A 21,588-nucleotide genomic window follows, 5' to 3' on the forward strand; every position below is an offset into this window, starting at 1 on the left:
AGACTGCACAGCCTTCCTCTCCTGCAAGCTCTTTATGGTCCCTTTGTCTTTCTGGCTTAGAGTTCTCTCCTTCTGCTTAGATTACCCACTTTCTGGGCAGACCCTTGCCTACAGACCTCATGCAGATGGAAGGATGGCCACCCCAGCCCAAGCACCTTCCCTTGGGATGGGGCATTTTCATAGGGGCAGGTTTGGGCTCGCAGAGGCCCCGGGCACAGCAGCCCTTCTTAGGCAGGCGAGACTTCACACCCACACTGAATGGCCAGTCATCTAGGATCCTTGGAGCCCTCTGTGCTCTGTGCTTCTGTTGTTCTTTTGGAAGGGAAGAATGAAAGCTGCTTGCCCCTTTTGCTTCCCAGACAGAGCCTGTCTGGCTCAGAACCAACGACAGTGGGGAGCCAGGAGGGAGGCCATGGGAACCATTCCTCCTGCCTGGCTGAGGTGTCTGGGTGGGATGGGGGTGGGACGGAAGGGACCAGCTGGATAGCTCAGTGGGGGAGGGTCCTACTGGAGCTGCAGTGACAGTGGAGGGCGGAGAAGTGGGTGAAAAGGGACCAGTGTTCCCCTGTCTCAAGGAGAGGCGGCTATTGCCAGGGATACAAAAGCCTCTGTGAAGAAATCTGTGCACTTCCAAGTTCATGGAAAAAGGGACTACCCGTCACAGTCTGGCAGGACTGTGTTGTTGGGGTGAGGAGGGGCAGAGCCAGGATTCCAGGCAACATTGCCATGTCTTCTGCATCACCAGAGGGTCAGTTCCAGTAGGCTCAGACTCAGAGAGGTAGGAAGCTAGTGCCGCTGGACATGGTGCATCTCAGTAGTTTCCTGGAGTCTCCCCCTCCTCACCCCCACCAGCCTTCTGAGACCAGACCCCAAAAATCCCTATGGAGCTACATGCAAACTGGAAGTTCTCTTCTTGAATTAGTTCTGGCAGTTGCTCATTTGGGGATGGGTTGGAAAAATTTGGCAAAGAAAGGTAAAGGAACTATGAAGACAGTAGACACTTGGATTGCATTGATTAAGTGGGAATAAGTTTCCATTCTGACCTCAGGGCAGATCAGTCACCCTCACAATTTGGGTCTGGCTCCAGGAGAGGGTCAAACTGTCCTCTTCACTGCTTTGTGCCGAAGGTATAGAAATAAACCTTTTGTCTGCTGGGGAAAAGGCTCTCCCCAGAGCTGGGAGGGGGTGAGTACCTCTTTTACCAGGAACCCAAGACAAGAAACAAATCCCAGCAACAATGAAGACTTCAATGGAAATTTATTTTTTTGAAAGGGCTGAGGAGAACTTTTACAAGAGTCTGAAGCCAGTAACTAGAAAGATAAATAAAATACAAAGCCAGTATGCTGTGGCAAAATTCCAGAAAACACACTGAAAAAAAATCTTTAAAGTTTAAACCTGCTTCACTTTTATACATAATTACAAATTAATGTACAGCGTTAGGGTTTTAACCCACCTTTTTATTTACTACTTTTTATTTACTTTTTATTTATTTACACAGAAGTGTTCATACAGCATCTGAAACAGCCATGGCAAGCAGAGGTGCCAGGTGTGTCCTCGGCGCCCTCTGCAGGGCCTGGCGTTGCAGTGCACACAGCGAGGCTGACCTGGATCATAGGCAGACAGACTGGGCTGTCCCTCATCAGCGCATGGAGGACCCATCTGTCAGGTGGTGGGGAAAGGCAGGGGACAGCTCATGTTAGGGGGAGGTCTGGAGGGCCCTGGCACAGTGGCTCCCACCTGGTTTAGGGAGGTCATCCGCTTCTGGTAGTGGACACTCAGTCAGTAAGGACCACCCATCTCAGTGACATGGAGAAATAATTCATGGCCTGCCCATTTTTTGACAAATTAAAATACATGAGTATGTGAGCAGGCCTTTTTTCCCCCCACCTTCCTTTTATGGCAGCATTAAAATACTTTTCAAAACCTGGCCAGCAGGTAGTAGATTCCAAGGCTCTGGTTAACTAGGAATGTTATGCTATAATGAAAAGAAAAAGTAGGAACAAAACCCAAACAAACTCTTTGCCCTCTCAAATCTCTGAGGAAGGGTGAGGGAGAGCAACAGGGCTGGTGGCGACCACTAGGAGGTACTATTGAATAAAGGCAGGGATCAGGTCATTTGTAGGCTTCCACATGCAAATGGCACCCAGGCCCAGAGGGGAACACCCTTCTGCAGTGTCTGGGGTCATCTTTGAGTCACCCTTCCTGGCCACCAAGTCCACTTCCTAGGACTGTCCGTCTATCTTCCACTCCCAGGGCTTTACTGTCCTACGGATACAACCGTCATGCAAATACCAAAATCCTTGGGAAGAAAGAACTGGAGCTGGAAAAGGAGTCTTAGAAATAAAAGAATGAATTATAAAGTACTTTTATGGAGAGTGATTTCTGAATCAAATTCTGACCTACAAAACTTATGGTTCCATCCTTTATTTAAGGTAAGGCTATTTAAGCCCTTGTACATCAACACCATCCCCACAACAAAGGAACAAACGAAACCCCAAGGGTCTCAAAAACATGTGTCACCTAATACTACTACTACCACCACCACCACCACCACCACCACCACCACCAAGGCCTTGGGAAGATAACAAACAACGGAGAAAATTAGCAAAGGGATAGCGTTTAGTGGCATAACCCTGAGACATGGAAGAGCAAAGAAGGCAAGGTCCGTACCTTTTCAAAAACATCTTGATGAGGAGTTAATGCTTCCCCACAAGATGGCTCTCACAGGGTACAGGGAATGTTGGCAAAGGTTGGATGTGGCAACTTGCATGTTTTCAACCCTCTTCTTTTTCTAAAAAGAAAACAGTTCACATCTAATTGTCTCAAAAACAGTGCCAACTGATGAGAGCGCATTTAAAGTGCATGTCACCCAAATGGGATGACAACTACTGAGATGATCATAATTTTTGAGAGAAGATGTAGTCTCCTTTTAGGAAACCTGGGGATTCTGGGTAGTAATTCCATCCATCCCTTGAAATTCCATAATTTCAGGCATCTGCTTTCTTTAGCTTGATGGTCCTACTGTGGGGAACTAGTGTGGGAAATACTTGTGGTCCCTGGAAAACCACTTCTTTTCACAGGAGAGAAACCTACAGAGCAGCTAGAGTAGTTCTCAAGGTCGAAAGCAAAAGCATAAGCAGCAGCAATCCCAGGTCACTCCCCAAACACAACATTCCCCTTGAGGCCAATTTCAAAAAAAGAAGAGAGATGGAGTCTGCATGTGAGAGCACGGCTCTTGGTAAGTAGTTCTCTTTCTATATTCCCAGCAGGATACTGGGTGACATAGGGGAATTCAGGGGATTTTTTTTTCTTCTCATTCCCAATTTGTCCAATGAGAACCTGACCACACTGTTTTGAGTTAGGTGTGGGCAGAGGTGAAATATGTTTTTAAAAACAACCACTAATAGACCAAAGCAAGCTAGATGTTATACCTAGTAAGGAGTAAACTATACCTAAAGATTGAAATCAAGCTGTGAGAGGCTGCACAGTAACTTACAGAATCCAAAGTGATCTTTGGAAGACTGAGCAAATCTGATCAGCACTTTCATTTCAAACAGGGAGAGCAGGACAATCTGTCCTACCTAAGAATGGGAAAGAACCAGAGGTCTTGGTTGAAGACTGCTCTTCTGTGAAGGCCAGGTGGGCCAGAGATAAGGACACTGTGGTGTCTCTGAGGAAAGTCAGGAGAGGCTTCAGCTATAACCGGGAGTTATGTGGACTGATGGGAGGAAAAACTTTTTGCTGTCTTTTTGAGTCTTTGGGGAGGTACATCATGGTTTCGATAGAAAAATCAGCTGACTTTAGTCTTAGAAATTTGTTTCTTAAAAGTTAGAATTCTTTTATGACAAAAACAGGCAAAGGAAATTCATAGGTGGCAAAGTTTCCTAATTCCTAAACAAGGAAGACAACATCAATAAAAGAATGAGTGGAGGAGAGGAAGGGCCATAGCCCTACCCCAACCCTAAATTTTCTTCTGGACCTTCAAGGCACTTGGAAAGCCAACCAGCCACGAGTAAACAGCACCAGCTGCTACTTCATTCTCTGTGCTGACTAGATAAACTGTTGGGCTAGTACTGGTTCACCTTACAAACAAAAACAAAACAACACACACACACACACACACACACACACACACACACACACAAATAAATAAAATTTAGGCTAAAAATTCTAAACCAGACCTCTTTCAAATAAACTGAAAGATAAATATCTCCATCTGCAAGGCCAGCTTGCAATTCATCAACAAGCACCAAGTTAGATTTGTGTTTGCTTTTTTTAAAAGAATGTTCAAAGCCACATGCTTCTGAGGGGCAAAAAGCAAGAACTGTATGCCACATCTGAAGCACAGAATTTTCTGGGTCTCCTCCATGGGGAGTACACCAAGGTGGCAGTATTTGGGGCCTCAAGGGAAACCTTACCAATGATCTGTCTAGCATGTAACAGCAGGGAAAGCCTCAAGCAAACACAGAACAGTGGAAAGAGAGAAGGAAAACCAGGCAACATTGTGACATCTTCAAGGGGCAAAGCATAATTAGCAACCTTAGATTTAAAAATATTTTTTAGAAAACCGAGTTCTGACAAGATCTCCTGAGAGGACATGAGTATTCCCAGCCACTGCCTGGTGCAGACCCCCTTCTCAGTCCCCGCTGCTGAAAACTGCTATAGGTAGGCTTATCCCCTTTGCCAGAACCTACTTATCAGCCAGCCATCCTAGTGTGTATGCTAGGAGGACAACCTTGCAGAGCCTTGGCACAGCCAAGCGGGTGGTGGCTTCTGGGGTGGGTGCTGCTGACAGGGCACGTGCTCTCCCACAGGGAGGACCAAGACACAGCAGCTGCCCTGGGGGAGCCCTTATGAGGGCTATTCTGGGTGGTCAGTGACAACCAAAAAGTGTCACCACACAGATTATAGTACACAGGAGGCTTCTCTGTGCCTAGAATCTATAGGCAAGTATTTTGCACAGCCAGTACATTTCTTCTGGATTTTTTTTTTTTTTTTTAATACCAGGAATTGAACCCAGGGATGCTTAACCACTGAGCTACATCCCCAGCCCTTTTTATTTCTGAGACAGGGTCTTGCTAAGTTGCTGAGGCTGGCTTTGAACTTGCAATCATCCTGGCTTAGTCTCCCGAGTTGCTGGGATTATAGGTGTGCGCTACCCCATCCAGCTCCTCTGGATTTTTTTTTTTTTTTTAAAGTCTGGGGCAATGAGATAAAGGTGGTACAGATCAGGTACCTTTTATACATGTCAAGTCTTCTCTCACTGGTTTCACAAATGCTTGTTATCCCTTCCAAAATAAAATGAGAAATACATGCAAAAACGGGGTGATATGTGCACTGGGTGGTTTAAAGGGAACTCCATCTATTAGGATAACAGGATGAAGTACTGAATAACCATGTGCCATCTGGTCAGTCCAGGTGCTCTCTCTTGGGCTTTCCTAAGGTTCTCTGATGTCTGATATAGGCTGTGCACAAAGGTCACTGTACATGTACACAAAACCCAATCTATTTGTTTTTTGATTTTGGTTTTGTTCCCCAAAATAAAAGGTAGAGTTTCAGAGCTCATTTGGAAACACTCTTTCAAGCTGTTAGGAATTCCTGACATGTTCCAAACCATTGCCTATACTTCTGGGGCCACTGTTTTCGGTGTAACAACCTGAGTAGGGCCAGCCCTACCCGTGAGCCTGGGCAGTCACAGATAATGGATGAAGTGGAATCTGGGTTTCCTTCCCCACCCTGACATTCAGACAATCTGTCTTGTCCAGGACCTGGGGAAGACCAGGAAGACTGGATGCTGAAAAGCTGTAGGCATCCAGCGTAAGGGACTTGAGCACGCTGGGGCAACAGGAGAGGCGGTGCTGGGCACCACAGCCAGTCAGCAGGCAGCTGCATCGGCAGAGAGGATAAGGTCAGCAGAAGATCTCTTCACCTTCTGTTGATACTTCTGAAGCAGGACCATCTGGAACAGTAAAGCCAGGAATGACAAGGAAATCCGGGAAAAGCTGCCCTTTTCATTTCACTTCCTCTGTGATGCAGAAGGTGACAGGGGCTTTGTGGACAATTAATTCACTTTCTACACATGGGGCTTCAACACTCATGTAGTAAGCGAGCTCCTTAGTGATTTCTTCACTAATTCTTGTCCCCATAATTTACATGATCACTAGAGTTTATAAACAGGCCTACAAAAGGGAAAGATCAATTCTAACGGAAGGTACAGAAAAGGATTCAGGGCAAACATCGCACATGATTGGGAGACATTTGGCACGGCTCAACCATAGGCTCTCTGACTGCTGGTGCATTAGTTAATCTGAGCCTAGTTTCCTCATTTCTCTTAAGGGGTTGCAGGATCTACTTTATACAGTCACTTGAGGACTATACCATCTGATGCTATTTTTTTTTTTTAACCAGTTAATGGATGAAGCCTACAAAGGGAGGACCTGAATCACTTCCTTTGGGCAAGTTCCACTTCCTCCTGTGGAGAATACTACAAAAATGAAACCTCATTCTACTGGGCACGGGTGTGCCACACAGCAAGGGGTTCTTCTACACTCATTGCTCAAACATTCTTAGCAAGTGGGCTCAGGAGCATGAAAGCCTGGCTTTCATACATCTGAACTGTATCCCCTTTTTAAGCCCTCAGGTCACTAAAATCTCCCCTCTTTTAGAATATGGATACTATGGCCAGAGGAAGACTGGATATGGGTGACTTACCACCAGGCTGGGAGCGGCTTCCTTTGTTCTTCTTTTTCTTCTCCTTCTTTTCTTTTGGCTTAGCTAACCCAAACAGGCGGGTGGAGGTGCACGATGGGGCCTGGCTCTGTCCCTCTGGTAGTCTGTTTGTCTGGCTGGTTGAACTCAGTATGTGAAAGGGCCCCTTATCTTTGTGTGTCCGAGAGATGCTGTTCCTTTTGGGGGACACTGAAAGTTCTGAGTCCAATGATCCTGTTTTGGTTACTGAAGGTGCAGATGGCAATGAGGACTCCTCAGGATTGGGAAAGAAGGATGGGATCCTCATCAGCTTGGTGTGCTGATGTGAAACCTGCACATATTCAAGAGAAGGCATTTTACGCTGGAGACCCTCAGCAGCCCTAGTGCCCATTCAATAGTTACTGGCTGGTCCAACTGGTGTTTACCCACTCCCACTGGCTATGCAGAGTTCTGTCCAAAGATTCAGAACTGCTCATTCGCTGCTTTCCTCCAAGTAGTCAGTATCCATGAACATGTTAAAAATATCACCTTTGATACCATTAATATTTCTATTCTACATGTCAGTATCATAAAGGATTAATAGTACCTCTCTGATGGGGCAGCTTAGGAGAGAACTGCCACTCCCTGAGGAAATAAGCACAGCTGCCTATCTCAACACTGACTTACATAAGGATCTAGCTATTTCACAGCAGAGATTACAGATCTGTCCATGTTAGAGGGTAAGTAAAATGAATTGGGCTTACAATGATCCTAGTCAAAGGTTAAACCAGAGATAAAGCCATCGGATCTCAGTTGCCTGGGAACCTTCTGTTCTCAAGGCTGTGCTGATTTTATTGGGTTGGGGTGGAATCCATCCTTGGGTCATAAAAAACAACAGAGTCATTTCTTGCTCCCTACCATATGTCTGAAAACTTCTGTAGAAAGTGACCACTGCTTCCACTTTGGAAGATGCCTCTTCAATTTTCTTTCATGGTCCCATGTCAATCACTTAAAGAAACTGGGTAACATGAGTTTTAAAAGCGAGGAGATCTGTGCACACCCAGGCTTTCTATCTGGCACAAGTGTCCCCCTATTCCAGAAAAACTGTGGACCATCACTGAGATAAAGTTGGGAGGCAGTATGCCGAACAACTGAAACCCTCTCCATGTAAATGGCAGCTACCAAAGATGGAAGGTCTTCAACAGCAGCACAGGACAAATCAGGCCCTGAGAGTCCAGGTGTCTCACTACCCCAAACAAGCAAATCTGTGCAGATAGCCATCTACTGCTGTCTCCTGGCCACAGCACTGCATGTTCTGAAGTTTCCTTGGTATTTCTCTAGCAGGTTACAAGTTCCTTTACGTGGAGGCCATGCCTGGTTTCTCATGTGGCACAGGACAGAGGATTTGCTCCCCAAATCCTGAATGGCTGACTGCTATTCTCTCAGATGTGCTGAGGCTACTTACTTAGCCCATGTTGGTGCTGGCTGAGGAAGTTCAAGTGAGTTCAAAGGGTTCACTGACTTCCCTGGCCCAAACCCCTGAACATGTCCATCTTCCTCTTAAACTTCCTAAAGATGCAAAAGGCAGATAAAGACACTTCTTCCCCAACCCCAACTCAGAGTAGAGCAAAGACTGTAAAAACAGGGATTCTCTCTCTGCTTGCTTTTTAAATGATGCTTAGTAAACAGAGGGCTCTTAGTTAAGAATGTCAGCCATTACGTGACTTTCCTAGTACAGGTAAGGAAAAGCCCTCTCTCCTGGCTTGACAGAGACTCTTATTACCTGACAGAAGTCCCGTTCCATCTGCCTCTGGCTGAGCCGTTCCGCATCCCGCCGCAGTTGCTCTTGTTCTCTCTCCAGCTGTTTCTGGGCAGCACGCAACCTCTCCAGGTCACACTGGTATGTTCCCTTCTTTTGCTGGAGCTCCTCTTGGTCCTTCTCCAAGTCCTGCTGCCCGCGCTGCACCTTCTCCTCGCGCTCAGCCAGCCGAGCCTCTCGCTCCCGCAGTTCTCTCTCCCGGGCCTCCCACTCACGCTCCCTCCTGCGCTTCTCCTCCAGGTGCTGTGCCTGCTGCTTCTGGAGATTAGCCAGGTCTTGGCGCTGCTTCTCCAGGCTGCGCTGCTTCTCCTGCTCGATAAGGGAGCTGGGGCGGGATGAGCTCCTAGTAAGTGCTCTCTCATTCAGCACCAGCTTCTGGTCCTCAATGTAGGTGTCTTGCTGTAACACCACACCCTGAGGAAAGCACACAGTAGACAGCCATGCAACTCTGACCCAGAAGAGCAGCGTCCTGCTGATTTCATACCAGGGGGCACTATGAGAGACTGACTCTCCCATTTTAAAAAATATTTTTAGCTATAGATGGACATAGTACCTTTATTTTATTGATTTATTTTTATGCAGTGCTGAGGATTGAACCCAGTGCCTCACATGTGCTAGGCAAGTGCTCTACCTCTGAGCCACAATCCCAGCCTTCCTCCCATTGTGTTTTAAGGGTCTGATATATGAAAATAAGATATTCTAGAATTACTTTGGACAGTTATAAAATATGAATGACAAAAGTGCAGGAACTCACTTTCATGTCAAACCTGGTCACATACTTTCTAGAGCCACTTCTATATGCCTCCATCCCTAGGGTGCAGAGAGTATGTATATACTGCAGGTGGGAGGTTGACTCTTCAAGGAAGGATTCAAGGATATAACAGCACACAGAGGTATGGAAGTGGAAACTTTACAATTAGAGACTATCTGGAGTGAAATGCTCTCCTAAGTGCATGTAAGCACCCTGTGTCATTAAGCAGGACCCACAGACAACCAGCTGTTCATCAATTCTAGTCTTGGAAGGTTGATGGTGCTCTAACCACTGGATTTTGTAAGTCTCATCTTAAGAGCCAGTCTTTTTTAGGTCGAGGCTCCCATTTACTCATAAAACAACACAAAAACCTCAAGATTCAGGTCAACAAAAATCTCTCTACTCTTGTTCTCTAAACAAGAAAGTGCACAGACAGAAGATGAAGGCATGTACCTGCAGAGTGCTGAGGAGTTCATGGAGATGAACAATGCTCTGGACAACCTGCTGCAAAGGAACAAAATGACTTCATGAATTTCAGAGTCCATCACACCAGATGGCATGACATCCTTACAATACAACAAGATACTTCTACTAAAATGTATCATAAAGCTTCAACTATTAAAAATGACTGGCAAAAATGATATGTAGACCAATGTAACAGAATAGAAAGTCTAAGGACGAACCCTAAGAATTTAGTATATAGATGGGCATGGTGGTGCATGCCTATTATCCCAGCAGCTTGGGAAGCTGAGGCAGGAAGATCTTGAGTTCAAAGCCAGCCTCAGCAATGGCGAGGTGCTAAGCAAATCAGTGAGACCTTGACTCTAAATAAAATAAAAAATAGGGCTGAGGATGTGGCCTAGTATTTGAGTGCCTCTGAGTTCCATCCCTAGTATCCTCCCTCCTGCCAAAAAATATAAAAAAAAAAAAAAAAATTAAAAAAAAAAGAATTGAGTATATATGTAGCATATCTAATTGCCAGAGAAGGAAAGGAAATCCAATTAATTTTTCTGAAAAAAGCGGCCAAATTTCTGGAAAACATTAGGTTGGGACCTTGGTTCACACACACACAAATATTCAAATAGATGAATATATTAAGGGTAAAAACGGAACCATAAAAGAGCTATAGGGGAGGCTTTTTCAACATCAAAGTAATGAAAGAAACCACACACAAACATGAAGGACAAACTTTAACACAAATTCAAATGAAAAAAATCTTTGATTTACAAAAGGCTCTCATAAATCACTAAGATTAAAAAGAAAAAAAAAAAAGAATAACCCAGTACAAAAATGGGCCAGAAACACAAACGAGCAATTTATCAAAGAAATACAATGGTCAATTACATACAATATCAGCAGCAATTCAGGGACTGAGAGTATAGCTCAGAGAGTAGCAGAGTGCTGCTTAGGATGCCTGAAGCCCTGGGTTTAATCTCCAGCACGAACATAAGAAAAATAATTAATAATTTATTTGAAATTAAATAAATGCAAAAAAAAATAAAGAAATGAAACTTGGATTTATCAAACCAACAAAACATTAATTAAAAAAATGCTAACATCCATGCTGGGGAAATTAAGATTAAAAAATGGATTCTACTGAGGGGTAGAGTATGGTATCGTGTAACAGTTCAGACAGCAATCTGGCATGTTGATGAAATAATGAAAAAACTATGCAAAGAGTGTATGTACAAGGATGTTCCTGGCTGCATTATTTAAAAAACAAAAAGTGGGCTGGGCACATTGGTACATGCCTGTAATCCCAGACACTCGGGAGGCAGGGGATCACAAGTTAGAGACCTTGACCCAAATTTAAAAGAGAGAGAGAGGGAGAGAGAGAGAGAGAGATAGAGAGAGAGAGAGAGATAGATAACTACTAGGAAGATTAAATAAATTATGGTACATGATATACTGATTAATATCAGGCTTTGTACAAACATGCCTTGGGAAATGCTTCTAGGATGTGTTGAGAGAAAAAAGAAGAGGATGAAACCCAGAGGTACTTATACAAATTGTATAAAACTATTTTCACAACACTCATACACAGAGACATCAAATAGAAGAAAATGTTGGAAATATAAACACCAAACATTTATCACAATGTTGATAAATGGGATTATACTTATTAGATAAATTTAAAAACAAAACCCCAAAACGTAGTTACCAAGCATAGTTATTTTCAAAATAGTTTTTATTCCTTATTTAAGTTTACTCTAGAAAGACAGAAGATCTGCTGGGCCCTAGCTGCCCACTATAGTATGTACTTTATACTGGAATGCCTCAAAAACAAAGTAGTCTTGTAGTATCTCTGACTTCTCTCACTAAGTATAGGGGAAGAAGTTGTCGAATGGAAAAATCAACTAGCAGCTAGTTTTCAAGCAGCAAACATAGTCAGCAACCTCCTCAGGCCCAGGTTCACGCCACTTCAGGAATAAACACACCAAATAGGATGCATTCAGGTGACTGCTATATTAGACTTTATGCCAACAAATAAAATACAACAGCGTTCATTTTTTGGGGCGGCGGGGGGTGAGGAGGAATGATTTCCCTTAATTTAAAAATTCAAAATGAAGCTCTGCAGGGATTTAAGCTTATATGTTAAATGCAAGAAGGCAGAAACTAAAAGAATATCCTTGAGAGGTGCTCCCTAAAACCCAACTATCACAACCAGGTGTGGTGGTGCATGCTTGTAAACTCAGTGACTTGGGAGGTTGAGGCAGAAGGATCACAGTTTGAGGTCATCCTTGGTAACTTCACTAAACCCTTAGTAATCTTAGCAAGACCCTGCCTCAAAATTAAAAAAAAAAAAAATTAAAAATACTGTGGATGTGCCTTGGTGGTTAAATGTCCCAGGCTCAATCTCTGGTACGTCACCCCCATCCACAAAAAGAAGCTACTATCACTTTATCTGATTCTAGTCTGCTTACACACAAAGGTAGAGGTTCAGAATAAGCTAATCTTGGACACAGCTGTGACTCTGAAGCTGATTTTATCCAAAGGAGTCAGGGAGGGTCTGAGGGACAGCAGTGCTGGTACCCTGCAGGGTCAGGCAGAGAGCTCAGCTGAGGGCAATTACAGGAGACTAGCATCAGGGTCAGACTTCCACTTGGGAGGACCCTAAGGCTACTTTACTTGGCTCCTTCACATACCATACTGCATGAAAGACAGTGTTCAAAGAAACAAATTCAACTTTAGTTCTTGAAAGAGGAAAATATTACTATAAAGTAAGTTAAATTCCCATGTTCAGACTTTTGACTTTTGGGATAAGTTTTGTGTTATAGGAAGCGTTACTACAAATTGTACTATGTGAACTTGGACTAAAGAAAATCACCAACAGGGCTTCACAGCCCTGTGTAGAGAAAGCTGAAGAAAAGCAAGAAGCTCTTAAGGACAGAGAATTGGAAATAGCCTTAGGACAATACTTTCACTGGCAAAATTCCAAGATAGTGCCTAAGGCCGAGGAAATGGCAGAGGAAATGGACAATTGTATGGTGTTCATAAATAGATTACAGCCAGGAGTTAGCTTGTTTATAACAGCAAAACAAAAAAGAATATTCTTAACAATGATTAGAAATACATATTCTTTTATATAGTTCATAATGTCCTTACCTCACTGTTTCTTTTAAGCATAAATACCAGGTTAGCATTTCCACCCTTAAAACAAAAAATACACATTTAAAAAATGATGATCTTGATGCAAAAGTTATATGCAATGTGTTTCTAAGTTACACTGTAGTTTCCTATTTTTTTCTTTTCTACTCTCACTGGAAGGTAGTATAGTTCTAAGGTTCAACTATTTACTACTGAAGTCATATAAAGACATCAGGTTTGTTGGGGAGGCTAAAACAAACCTCTTAATGAAACTAGTCCTGGCAGAAAGATGGTGGAATTAAGAATGTAAACAAAGTGTTTACACTCTAAAATAAATCTAAACTAGGGAGGACAAAGCGCCAATGATGTGGGATTCTCAATTGTATAGTCTTTTTTAATACTGTGCTTTCCCTCAAAATAAAGATTTTACTACAAGTAGAAAGTCAAGCATCCAAAACAAGATTAAAGTAGAATAATTTTAAAAGTTTTGAATTCTGAGGAAAGTGCCAAAGAGGTTTAGATATAATGTGTTCTAGAAATAAATACCTTTTTCAGACCACTATCTGATTCTGTTCTCCTAAGATCTTGGCCATCATCTCCTTCTTCCTTCTCGCCTCCTAAATAAAAAACAAAGCTGTTTTTAGTTGTTGTTTTTAAGTTGTGAAAGAGACTAACCAAGCAAAGAATATGATATAGATAATTTAGGGATATGATATTTCTGAATTGTATTAATACTTCCCCTGCCCTCCAAAGGAAAATCTACTTGGAGTCTAAACCATCATTCATGCAAAAGCCCTAGAAGCAAGAAGGAAAAACAAGTAAGGTTGAATATCCCTGCCTTGTCTAAATGCATGGGATCAGAATGTTTTGAACTTTGGGTTTTTTTTCAGGTTTTGGGATATATGCATGTTATGAGTTATCTTGAGAACAGAACCATGCCAAAACACAAAATTCATTTGTTTCACATATACCTTTATACACAGACTGAAGGTAATTTTTTACAATATTTTTAGCATGCCTATGTTCTGACTATCCACTAAGTGTGGATTTTTTCATTTGTGGCATCATTTCAGCACTCTAGAAGTTCTGGATTTTGGATTTTGAATTTGGGGGTTAGGGATGCTCAATCTATATTATTATTTCTTTGGCTATAGCTTAGCTGGGATCACAGAAGAATATTTTTTGTTAGTCAAAATGAACATGACTGAGTTTTTGTTTTTGTTTTTTTGAGAGAGAGAGAATTTTTTAATATTCATTTTTTAGTTTTCAGTGGATACAACATCTTTATTTTATTTTTATGTGGTGCTGAGGATCAAACCCAGCACCCTGTGCATGCCAGGCAAGCGTGCTACCGCTTGAGCCACATCCCCAGCCCAATGACTGAGTGTTTTAGAATGCCACTAAAACATTTATTGATTAAATAGGACAGACAAAATGGAGCTACCAGAATACAAGTCATTTTTAGTTGTGTGGGAGAGTCAAGGAGTGCTTACCTTTGGAAGCACTCATCTGATGGCTGTCAAACCCTCCAAAGGTCTCTGCTCTCCGGGGCAGAGAAATAGGGCCAGCCATGACTTCTTGCTCAACAGGGTTGCTGATGGCTTGCCCAAGTACACCTCCCAGGCTTCCACTCACCAAACCCTGAAGGATCTCCACTGGAAAAAAGGTAACACACAAAGCTGACCTTCAGTTTTTCAATGAAGAGGAAAACATGTCGTGGTAATGCATGATATGTACAGGGAGCAGGATGAGGATGTTCTCAGAGTGACTGGGTAACTTTTCTGGTCCAGAATGACTCAGTTCAGGGTATACTTTTTAGCTGGATTCTATGGAAACATTTCAAGATGAATCTTCAACTTTACTTTTATTAAATCTGGGAAATCTGACAGTGAGTAATTTACTGGAAGGAGCATGGCTCCTGGAATTAGACCCAAAGATAATCCCCGAAAGCAAGGTAGGTCAATGTGAAAACAGCAAGTAAAACTGGTGGGGTTTTGGTCCCTCTGATGGCAAGGGGTTCAAGGGGCTCGAGGAACCTAAGCATCTGACTTCTCAAATCTCACCAATTTGGGCTCTTTTCTAGGGCAGAGCCTACGGAAAGGAGAAAGTGCTAAGAGTTGAGCAGAAGAGGGACAACAGGAATGAAAGAAAGGAGGTCCTGAGAGAATCAGAGGCAGGAAATATCATAACAAGCATTACATTAAAAAAAAAAATCCTACAAAAGCTGGGCACTGTGGCAGCCTCAGCAACTTAGTCAAAATAAAAAGGGTTGGGGCGGGTAGCTCAGTGACAAAGCACCCGTAGATTTGATCCCTGGTATTGCAACAAAACCACACAAAAATAAGAGAACTACCAAGTTTAACTTTGAACCTCAAAGTTAAAAAAACTAATTTCATATAAAAGTACTGAAGCTGAATCCCATATAAAGTTAAGAAATGGAGGGAGGGTAGAGAACAAGGGGAGTAACTTCCTTAAAGACAAAAAAAAAAAAAAAAAGCATAGCAGAAAGATATATACAGAAAACAAAAATGCTTAAACATGTTGAGAAAACAAACAAGATGTGAAAAAACCTAAGTCAAAATCAGAAGAAGAGATGAGTTGGCAACACTCAAAGAATTGAAACAAACAAACAAACAAAAAAACCCGGCTCAACAGCTAAAAAAACGAATAAATATTAAAAAGATGAAGAGATTAAAAAGTATTAAAAGTAAAGTAATAAACACTGAAAATATGCAAGATGGACCATAACTTAGGCCAATGCAGTTTCTGGAGAAGCAAACCACCCAGGGAACAGGGAGAACACCTGAAGTCTGTGATTCAGGAATGCTCTGCTGAAACCTGTGACCACATCAAAACAGATACTCAATCAAAACAACCAACAAGAAAGCAGTCTAGTACAACTACTTGGACTTTAAAAAAATCCTTTGGTCATCTAGGTAAGTGACTTCCATGGGAAAATCAAATAGTCATCAGCCTCTGAGAGCAACACTTTATGCCAGTACAAAACAAAGTAATATTGGAGAAAACTAACACATCCAAGGGAAGAAAAAAACAGGCCAACAATTTTACATCCGGCAGAAGAGATTCTCAAGTACAAAATGCTCAAGTGATTACTGACATGTACGAATTCAGGATATTACTCTCATAAGGCTTTCCTAAGGTATCTCCTGGAGATAAGCTTCAGACAACTATAATGAATAGAGGGACACTGACCTAAGGACTGATGGTAAGCTTAATTTTATGAGCTTGTAGAACAAGAGTATGAGAGGAGAGCTCAGTATAAATGGTTACAAGCTGACAGTATAGACACAGAACACTTACTTAAATACATAGGGAGAATGGGGCTAACGTACAAAAATTATGTTTGATAGCAGGAGTACCAGTATTATTTATTTGACACTGTTGTGTGTGTTAAAGTAGAATAAAGACAGTAAGTAAATACAGGATATTCTAATTCTATGACACATCCTTGAGAATGAAGATTCAAAAGGTGGAAGGAAGGACAGAGATGTAATATGAGACATTAGGTTAAAAAATCCCTATACTTCACAATTTGATTAGATACGTCAACATAAATTCATATAAATATATTCACCAACTCTGTCCACTGAAAAAGCCCAAGCTAGCAACAATGACATATTGAATAATACTGACCATCCCCAGTGTCCATATTATAGTTTTAAAATATTATTTTTCACTAAAAAAAAAAATTAGAGCTCTTGGGAAAATGGTTGATTCCTCTCTGGACAGAAAACAATCAAGATGAGCCTGGACCATCTTACTCTACCAGATAGTAAAAAGAGTTCTCAGATGACTATGGTCATGCTACATAATGCAAAGTCAAACAAAGAGATGCTCATTGGCAAAGATGGGACACTGAACTTTAAATGACATTGAGAACTGCAGTAACTTGGAACTCAGTGAGCATGTTTAAAACCATGAATCCTCCATATTTATTTTATTTATTTTTGATTGAACATCAGTGATCCATAGGCTCTACCATTGAGCTATACCCCAGAATCAACAGAAAATGGCTCAATAGGTGAAAAAAGGAATAAATATTAAAATAATAATATTATTAAAAATATTATTATTAAAAATAATAATAATATTAAAAAGAAAAAAAAGTATGGTTCCTCCCTTCAGAAGGACCATAAACCAATTTACTAACTTTGGAAACTGATAAATAAAGGGAGGGGGAAAAAAACCCAAGAATTTACCCTATTTTTCCTATGTTACCAACTCCTCCTCCCAAAAATAACAGCAACATAAAAGGGGAGTTAATTACATATTTGGTGCCTCCTGATAAAGAATGCAACACTACAAAAACACAGCTTGCCAAAAGGAATCAATTCTGAGCAATTAAGCCTCTGAACTCAGCTGTGAATTTGAAGGAAAGAGAGGCCAGAACTGCAGTATAAATAATACTCACCTTTAGTTTAAATAGCTCAGATGATTCAAAAACAGACTATATACAAAGAAGGGGACAGTGTGTAATTACTAGTAAGGGCAGAAATATCTGCTTCTATTGGAAGGAGGGAGATGTGATGGAAACAGGGTACCTGGAGGGGCTTTTAGGGTGTTTGGCTACATTGTATTTCTTGACCTGCATAAGGATGCTCAACTGATAATTGAGCCAAGGGTTTAGTCTAATTTTCTGTATCGGTGCTTTATTTTACAATAACACAGTAAAAACTGATAACAGTGTTTAATCCACATTGGGAGAGGCCAAAGAAGGAGTAATACTAAATGGTAGTTACCCTCATTTATTGCACTTTTCATTAAAGGTCCTCCTTTGAGAGCCTCCTCTGTGTTCGAGCGGAAGAGAGTTCTAGGGCTTTGAGTTGGGGAGCAATCCTCTGGCAAGGGAGTGCTGCACTCAGTCATGTCCCGGAAAATCATCTCCTTTTCTTCCAATAAGAGGAGGATCTGTTGGTCCTTCTGCTGAAGTTGTTCTTTAGGGTGGACAGAGAAAACTCATTAGTGATTTGTTTAGAATTTTAAGATGACTAAAACATGAGCTCCACCTTGTGGTAATTTATGGAAAAGGCCAAGACAGAAAATGGCTTCCTCTACCCCTTTTCATTTTTTTAAAAATATTTTTTAGTTGTTGATGGACCTTTATTTATTTGTATGTGGTGCTGAGAATTGAACCCAGTGCCTCATGCATGCTAGGCAAGTGTGCTACCACTGTGCCACAACCCCAGCCCCTACTCCTTTTCATTTTGCAGGCAGTTATCAAGTTTATATTCTATAATTGCTACCTGGAAGATCACCTTGGCATATCTAACCAAATAAATCTGTACTTTGTGTTTCTGCTGCCTTATTCAGCTTTTTATTTTTCAACCCATTTCTCTCTTGATTTGGCCCCACCATTCAGCAAACTGCTTTCATTACTGAATTCAAAGAGAGCTTTTTGTTTTTCGTGGTGCTGGTGATTGAACCTTGGATCTCTAGCATTCTAGGCAAGCATTCTGCCACTGAGACACTTCCTCAGATCTTTTTATTTTGTATTGAGACAGAATCTCACCAAGTTGTCCTGACTGGCCTTGAATTCGTGGTTCTTCTGCCTCAGCCTCCTAAGTAGCTGGGACTACAGATGTGTGCCACTGTACCCAGCCAGAGATCCTTTAGTTTAGTTTTAGGTCTTTTTTTGTTGTTGTTGTTAGTTGTACATGGACAAAATGCCTTTATTTTATTCATTTATTTTTATGTGGTGCTGAGGATCAAAACCAATACCTCACATGAATTAGGCAAGTGCTCTGCCACTGAGCTACAGCCCCAGCCCTAGTTTTAGGTCTTTTCCAACAGATGATTATTTCCTCCTTTTGAGACAATTTCCCTCCTTCACTTGAATACATCAGTTTTATTCCTATCACTCTTTCTCAGGGCACTTTATGGATCTGCCATCTGCCAGGGAGTGACATAGCTGGGTTCCTCCCATGGTTCCAACCTCTGCTGCTTTCTATACTTTTTACACTTTTCTGCTTGGGGATCTCACTCCCATGGTTTTAATTACCTCCTGTATGCTAATAATTCCTAACAAGCATTTCAAATCCTGTTCTCTCTTTGAGTGTCAAACCTCTGAGCCCCACTGTCAAGTGGCTATCTCTAATGAGATGGCTTATTCTCAGGATGTCAGAAACCAATCTGTTTTCTGGTCTTGCTATCCTACTATTTTCTTTAGCTTATGGTCTCCTCCTCAGCACTCCCAATCCTTCAGATTACCCAATTTACAGTCCTGAGAGAGATTTTGTCTCCTCACTCTGTTCCATCATTCACATCCAGTTGACCAAGTTTTAATAATCTTATCTCCTATTCACATCAGTCCTCCATCTCATTTCTCACATATCTTGACATAAGAGTCTCCAAACTGATCTATTACCAGTGGACCCCCACTCCCTCCAGCAATTGTCTTAATGGGTTCCAACACATATTAAAACTATTTTTTTTAAAAATTTTATCATTAAGCCCTTGTTTCCTTTCAAGATCTGGTTCCTTCCCAGCTTAAGCTGTTGTCTTGTTAATTAGCCTTGACCCTCCAGATACCTCAAAACTGTCATTCTTTGCAGATACATCCAATCCCTTATCTTATTCTAATTCGGAGAGATAATTTTTTTTTTCAGATGTAGCACAGGCATTAACTTCTCTGTAACTTATCAGAGGCAGATGAGCAGATCTCCCACACTTTACATGTGTTTATGGGTCTCGTAACCACTTTGTGGCGTATCATTCCCTTATGTCTACATTGTTGGAGTGTGAGTTTCCCCTAGTATCTAGTAGGATACCTAGCCAGGTGCCTAACAAATGTTAAAGGAAGAAACATTTTATCCTTGTCATCCTAATCATTTGATATGTAAGATAAAAACTTGATAAAATTGGCTCCAGCCTAAACTTGTCCATTTTTTTTTTTCCTTCAATGAAACATAATGCTATCCCTTTACACAGCTTAAAGGACTAACAACACCTTAGTGTTTACATTTACTTGACTTTCAGCCTGATTTCTACTCAAAGCAGTCTTTACTTTGGAACATGCAATAAGCCATGTGAAGGGGATGAGTATCAGGTCCTTCTGTTTCTCTCATCCTGATAGGAATTATAATTTTGGCTCAGTCACTAGCTATACATTAGACTCTAGGTTGTTTGGCCTTTGGGGTCCTCAGTATCTCACCTGCACAATAAGAAATAAAATATTTGTCTTGTAGAGTACTGATAAGAAAAAGCAGATAATAAATAGTGGTCAAACATAATCAATAAGTACTTTTCTTCCCAAACCACCTCACTACTCATTTATGAATGTATGGAAAGCCAGGACTGACAGAAGATTAACAGGAGGATTATGTTCCTCAGATACCTTTCTTCCTTTGTTTTAATCTTAGATGTGACCATGAAATTTGGTAAATTCTCTGTGATAAACACAAAGAATGTCATCAGGGTCGAGGAATACTGATGCTGAAAAGACAATTAACATTCTCTTGATCTAATATTGGACCATTCTTATAGCCATTCTTTGCCAAGACTCTTTTGTTAGGAACTCTTCATTTCTCTGTTGTCAAGGCCTGCTGAGATAGCTCTGGAACTGAGGAGCAGCCAGTACCTCTGTAAACCACTAACAGTCTTTTGCAATCACAGACTTTCCACAGACAAAGGCCCGGGACTAGTGACCAACAGTTACCTTTTAACTCCCGGGCTTTGGTATCCAGCACTTTCTTTTCTTCCTCATTCTCACTAGGAATTCCTTCATCTTCATCTCTGTTCCTAATAAAATCAAAAGAAAAGACAAAACAAAAAATTCCTAAGGTATCAATTACTCTGATTACTGCCTGATCTATTATGAAATTGCAGAGTTATCAAGAGGTCTAGGAAGGGTGGGCCCTAGTGTTTCACTTACAGTGTATTGATTGTGTCCTGAATGATCTGAATCCAACTGTTTCGTTCCTCTTTGGAGCTGGCATGGACCTCCACCATCTCTGGATCTTTTATTCCCATACTGATCAGGAATAGACCTTTTTCCTCATGTGCCACTTCTCTTACGATCAGCTTCTTTAAAGAGATCACTGTTGATTTCTGGTCCTAGAAAATGGGAAAGGGCAAATATAAGATATGTATACAATGTTCTAACTTTTAAGAACAACTCTTATCTAAGATAAGACCAGATACTGTTTAAGTGCGTATGGATTAAAAGAATAATGGCAATTTTAGGATAAAGATAAATATCTTACTATTTCATTTCAATTTTAAAAAACAGAAAAAGATTTCCAAAAAGGAGATGATAGTCTATAGCTATAAAGCTTCTACTGATGTTTTTCACATAATGACTCCAGGTTCCCCACAGACGTATCATACATGAGCACCACTTATGAGATCAAATCATGAGAATCACTTCAGTGACAAATTTCTATTCAAATCATCAAACGTTCTGGGAAATAAAAAGGATTGTGAGAGAATAGAAAAATAATTTTGGCAGTGGGAAGGAACAACAGAAAATCATGAGGCTATGTAAGAAATTACAGGAATTGATCCTGAGCCATTTAATTTTCAGAGGGTGGGTGAACCATGAGTTAGTGATTATACGCCACCCCTAACCTAGTTGTTTTGGATGGTATTAATTCCAAGCAGAAGAAAGTAACAATTCAGCTTACCAATGATGCAAAGATGTACTTCTGGTCTTTTTCTTGAAGGAAAACTAAAATGTCAGTGAGAAGAACTGCTTGGACCTCTGAAAAGCAGCAATGGGGAAAGA

General features: G+C 41.3%; 1 protein-coding gene across 10 annotated transcripts in view; it reads right to left on the reverse strand.

The window, feature by feature from the left end:
- Positions 1–1,240: 1,240 nt before the first annotated feature.
- Positions 1,241–21,588, reverse strand: part of Akap13 (A-kinase anchoring protein 13) — a 328,817-nt gene continuing 308,469 nt past the window's right edge. For 8 of the 10 annotated variants that reach the window (XM_076851393.2, XM_076851391.2, XM_076851388.2 and 5 more), the window contains 11 exons: positions 21,488–21,564; positions 20,737–20,918; positions 20,521–20,603; positions 17,606–17,800; positions 14,339–14,500; positions 13,392–13,462; positions 12,864–12,908; positions 9,711–9,761; positions 8,471–8,920; positions 6,712–7,039; positions 1,241–5,959 (listed from right to left, as the gene is read on the reverse strand). In XM_076851393.2, coding sequence (XP_076707508.2) covers positions 5,910–5,959; positions 6,712–7,039; positions 8,471–8,920; positions 9,711–9,761; positions 12,864–12,908; positions 13,392–13,462; positions 14,339–14,500; positions 17,606–17,800; positions 20,521–20,603; positions 20,737–20,918; positions 21,488–21,564 — 1,694 coding nt within the window. In that variant the 3' untranslated portion in view covers positions 1,241–5,909. The remainder of the gene's footprint in view (positions 5,960–6,711; positions 7,040–8,470; positions 8,921–9,710; positions 9,762–12,863; positions 12,909–13,391; positions 13,463–14,338; positions 14,501–17,605; positions 17,801–20,520; positions 20,604–20,736; positions 20,919–21,487; positions 21,565–21,588) is intronic. The other 2 variants (XM_076851387.2, XM_076851390.2) reach the window with 2 other exon arrangements.

The sequence above is a fragment of the Callospermophilus lateralis genome, chromosome 3 (assembly GCF_048772815.1).
Source record: "Callospermophilus lateralis isolate mCalLat2 chromosome 3, mCalLat2.hap1, whole genome shotgun sequence".
NCBI lineage: Eukaryota > Metazoa > Chordata > Mammalia > Rodentia > Sciuridae > Callospermophilus > Callospermophilus lateralis.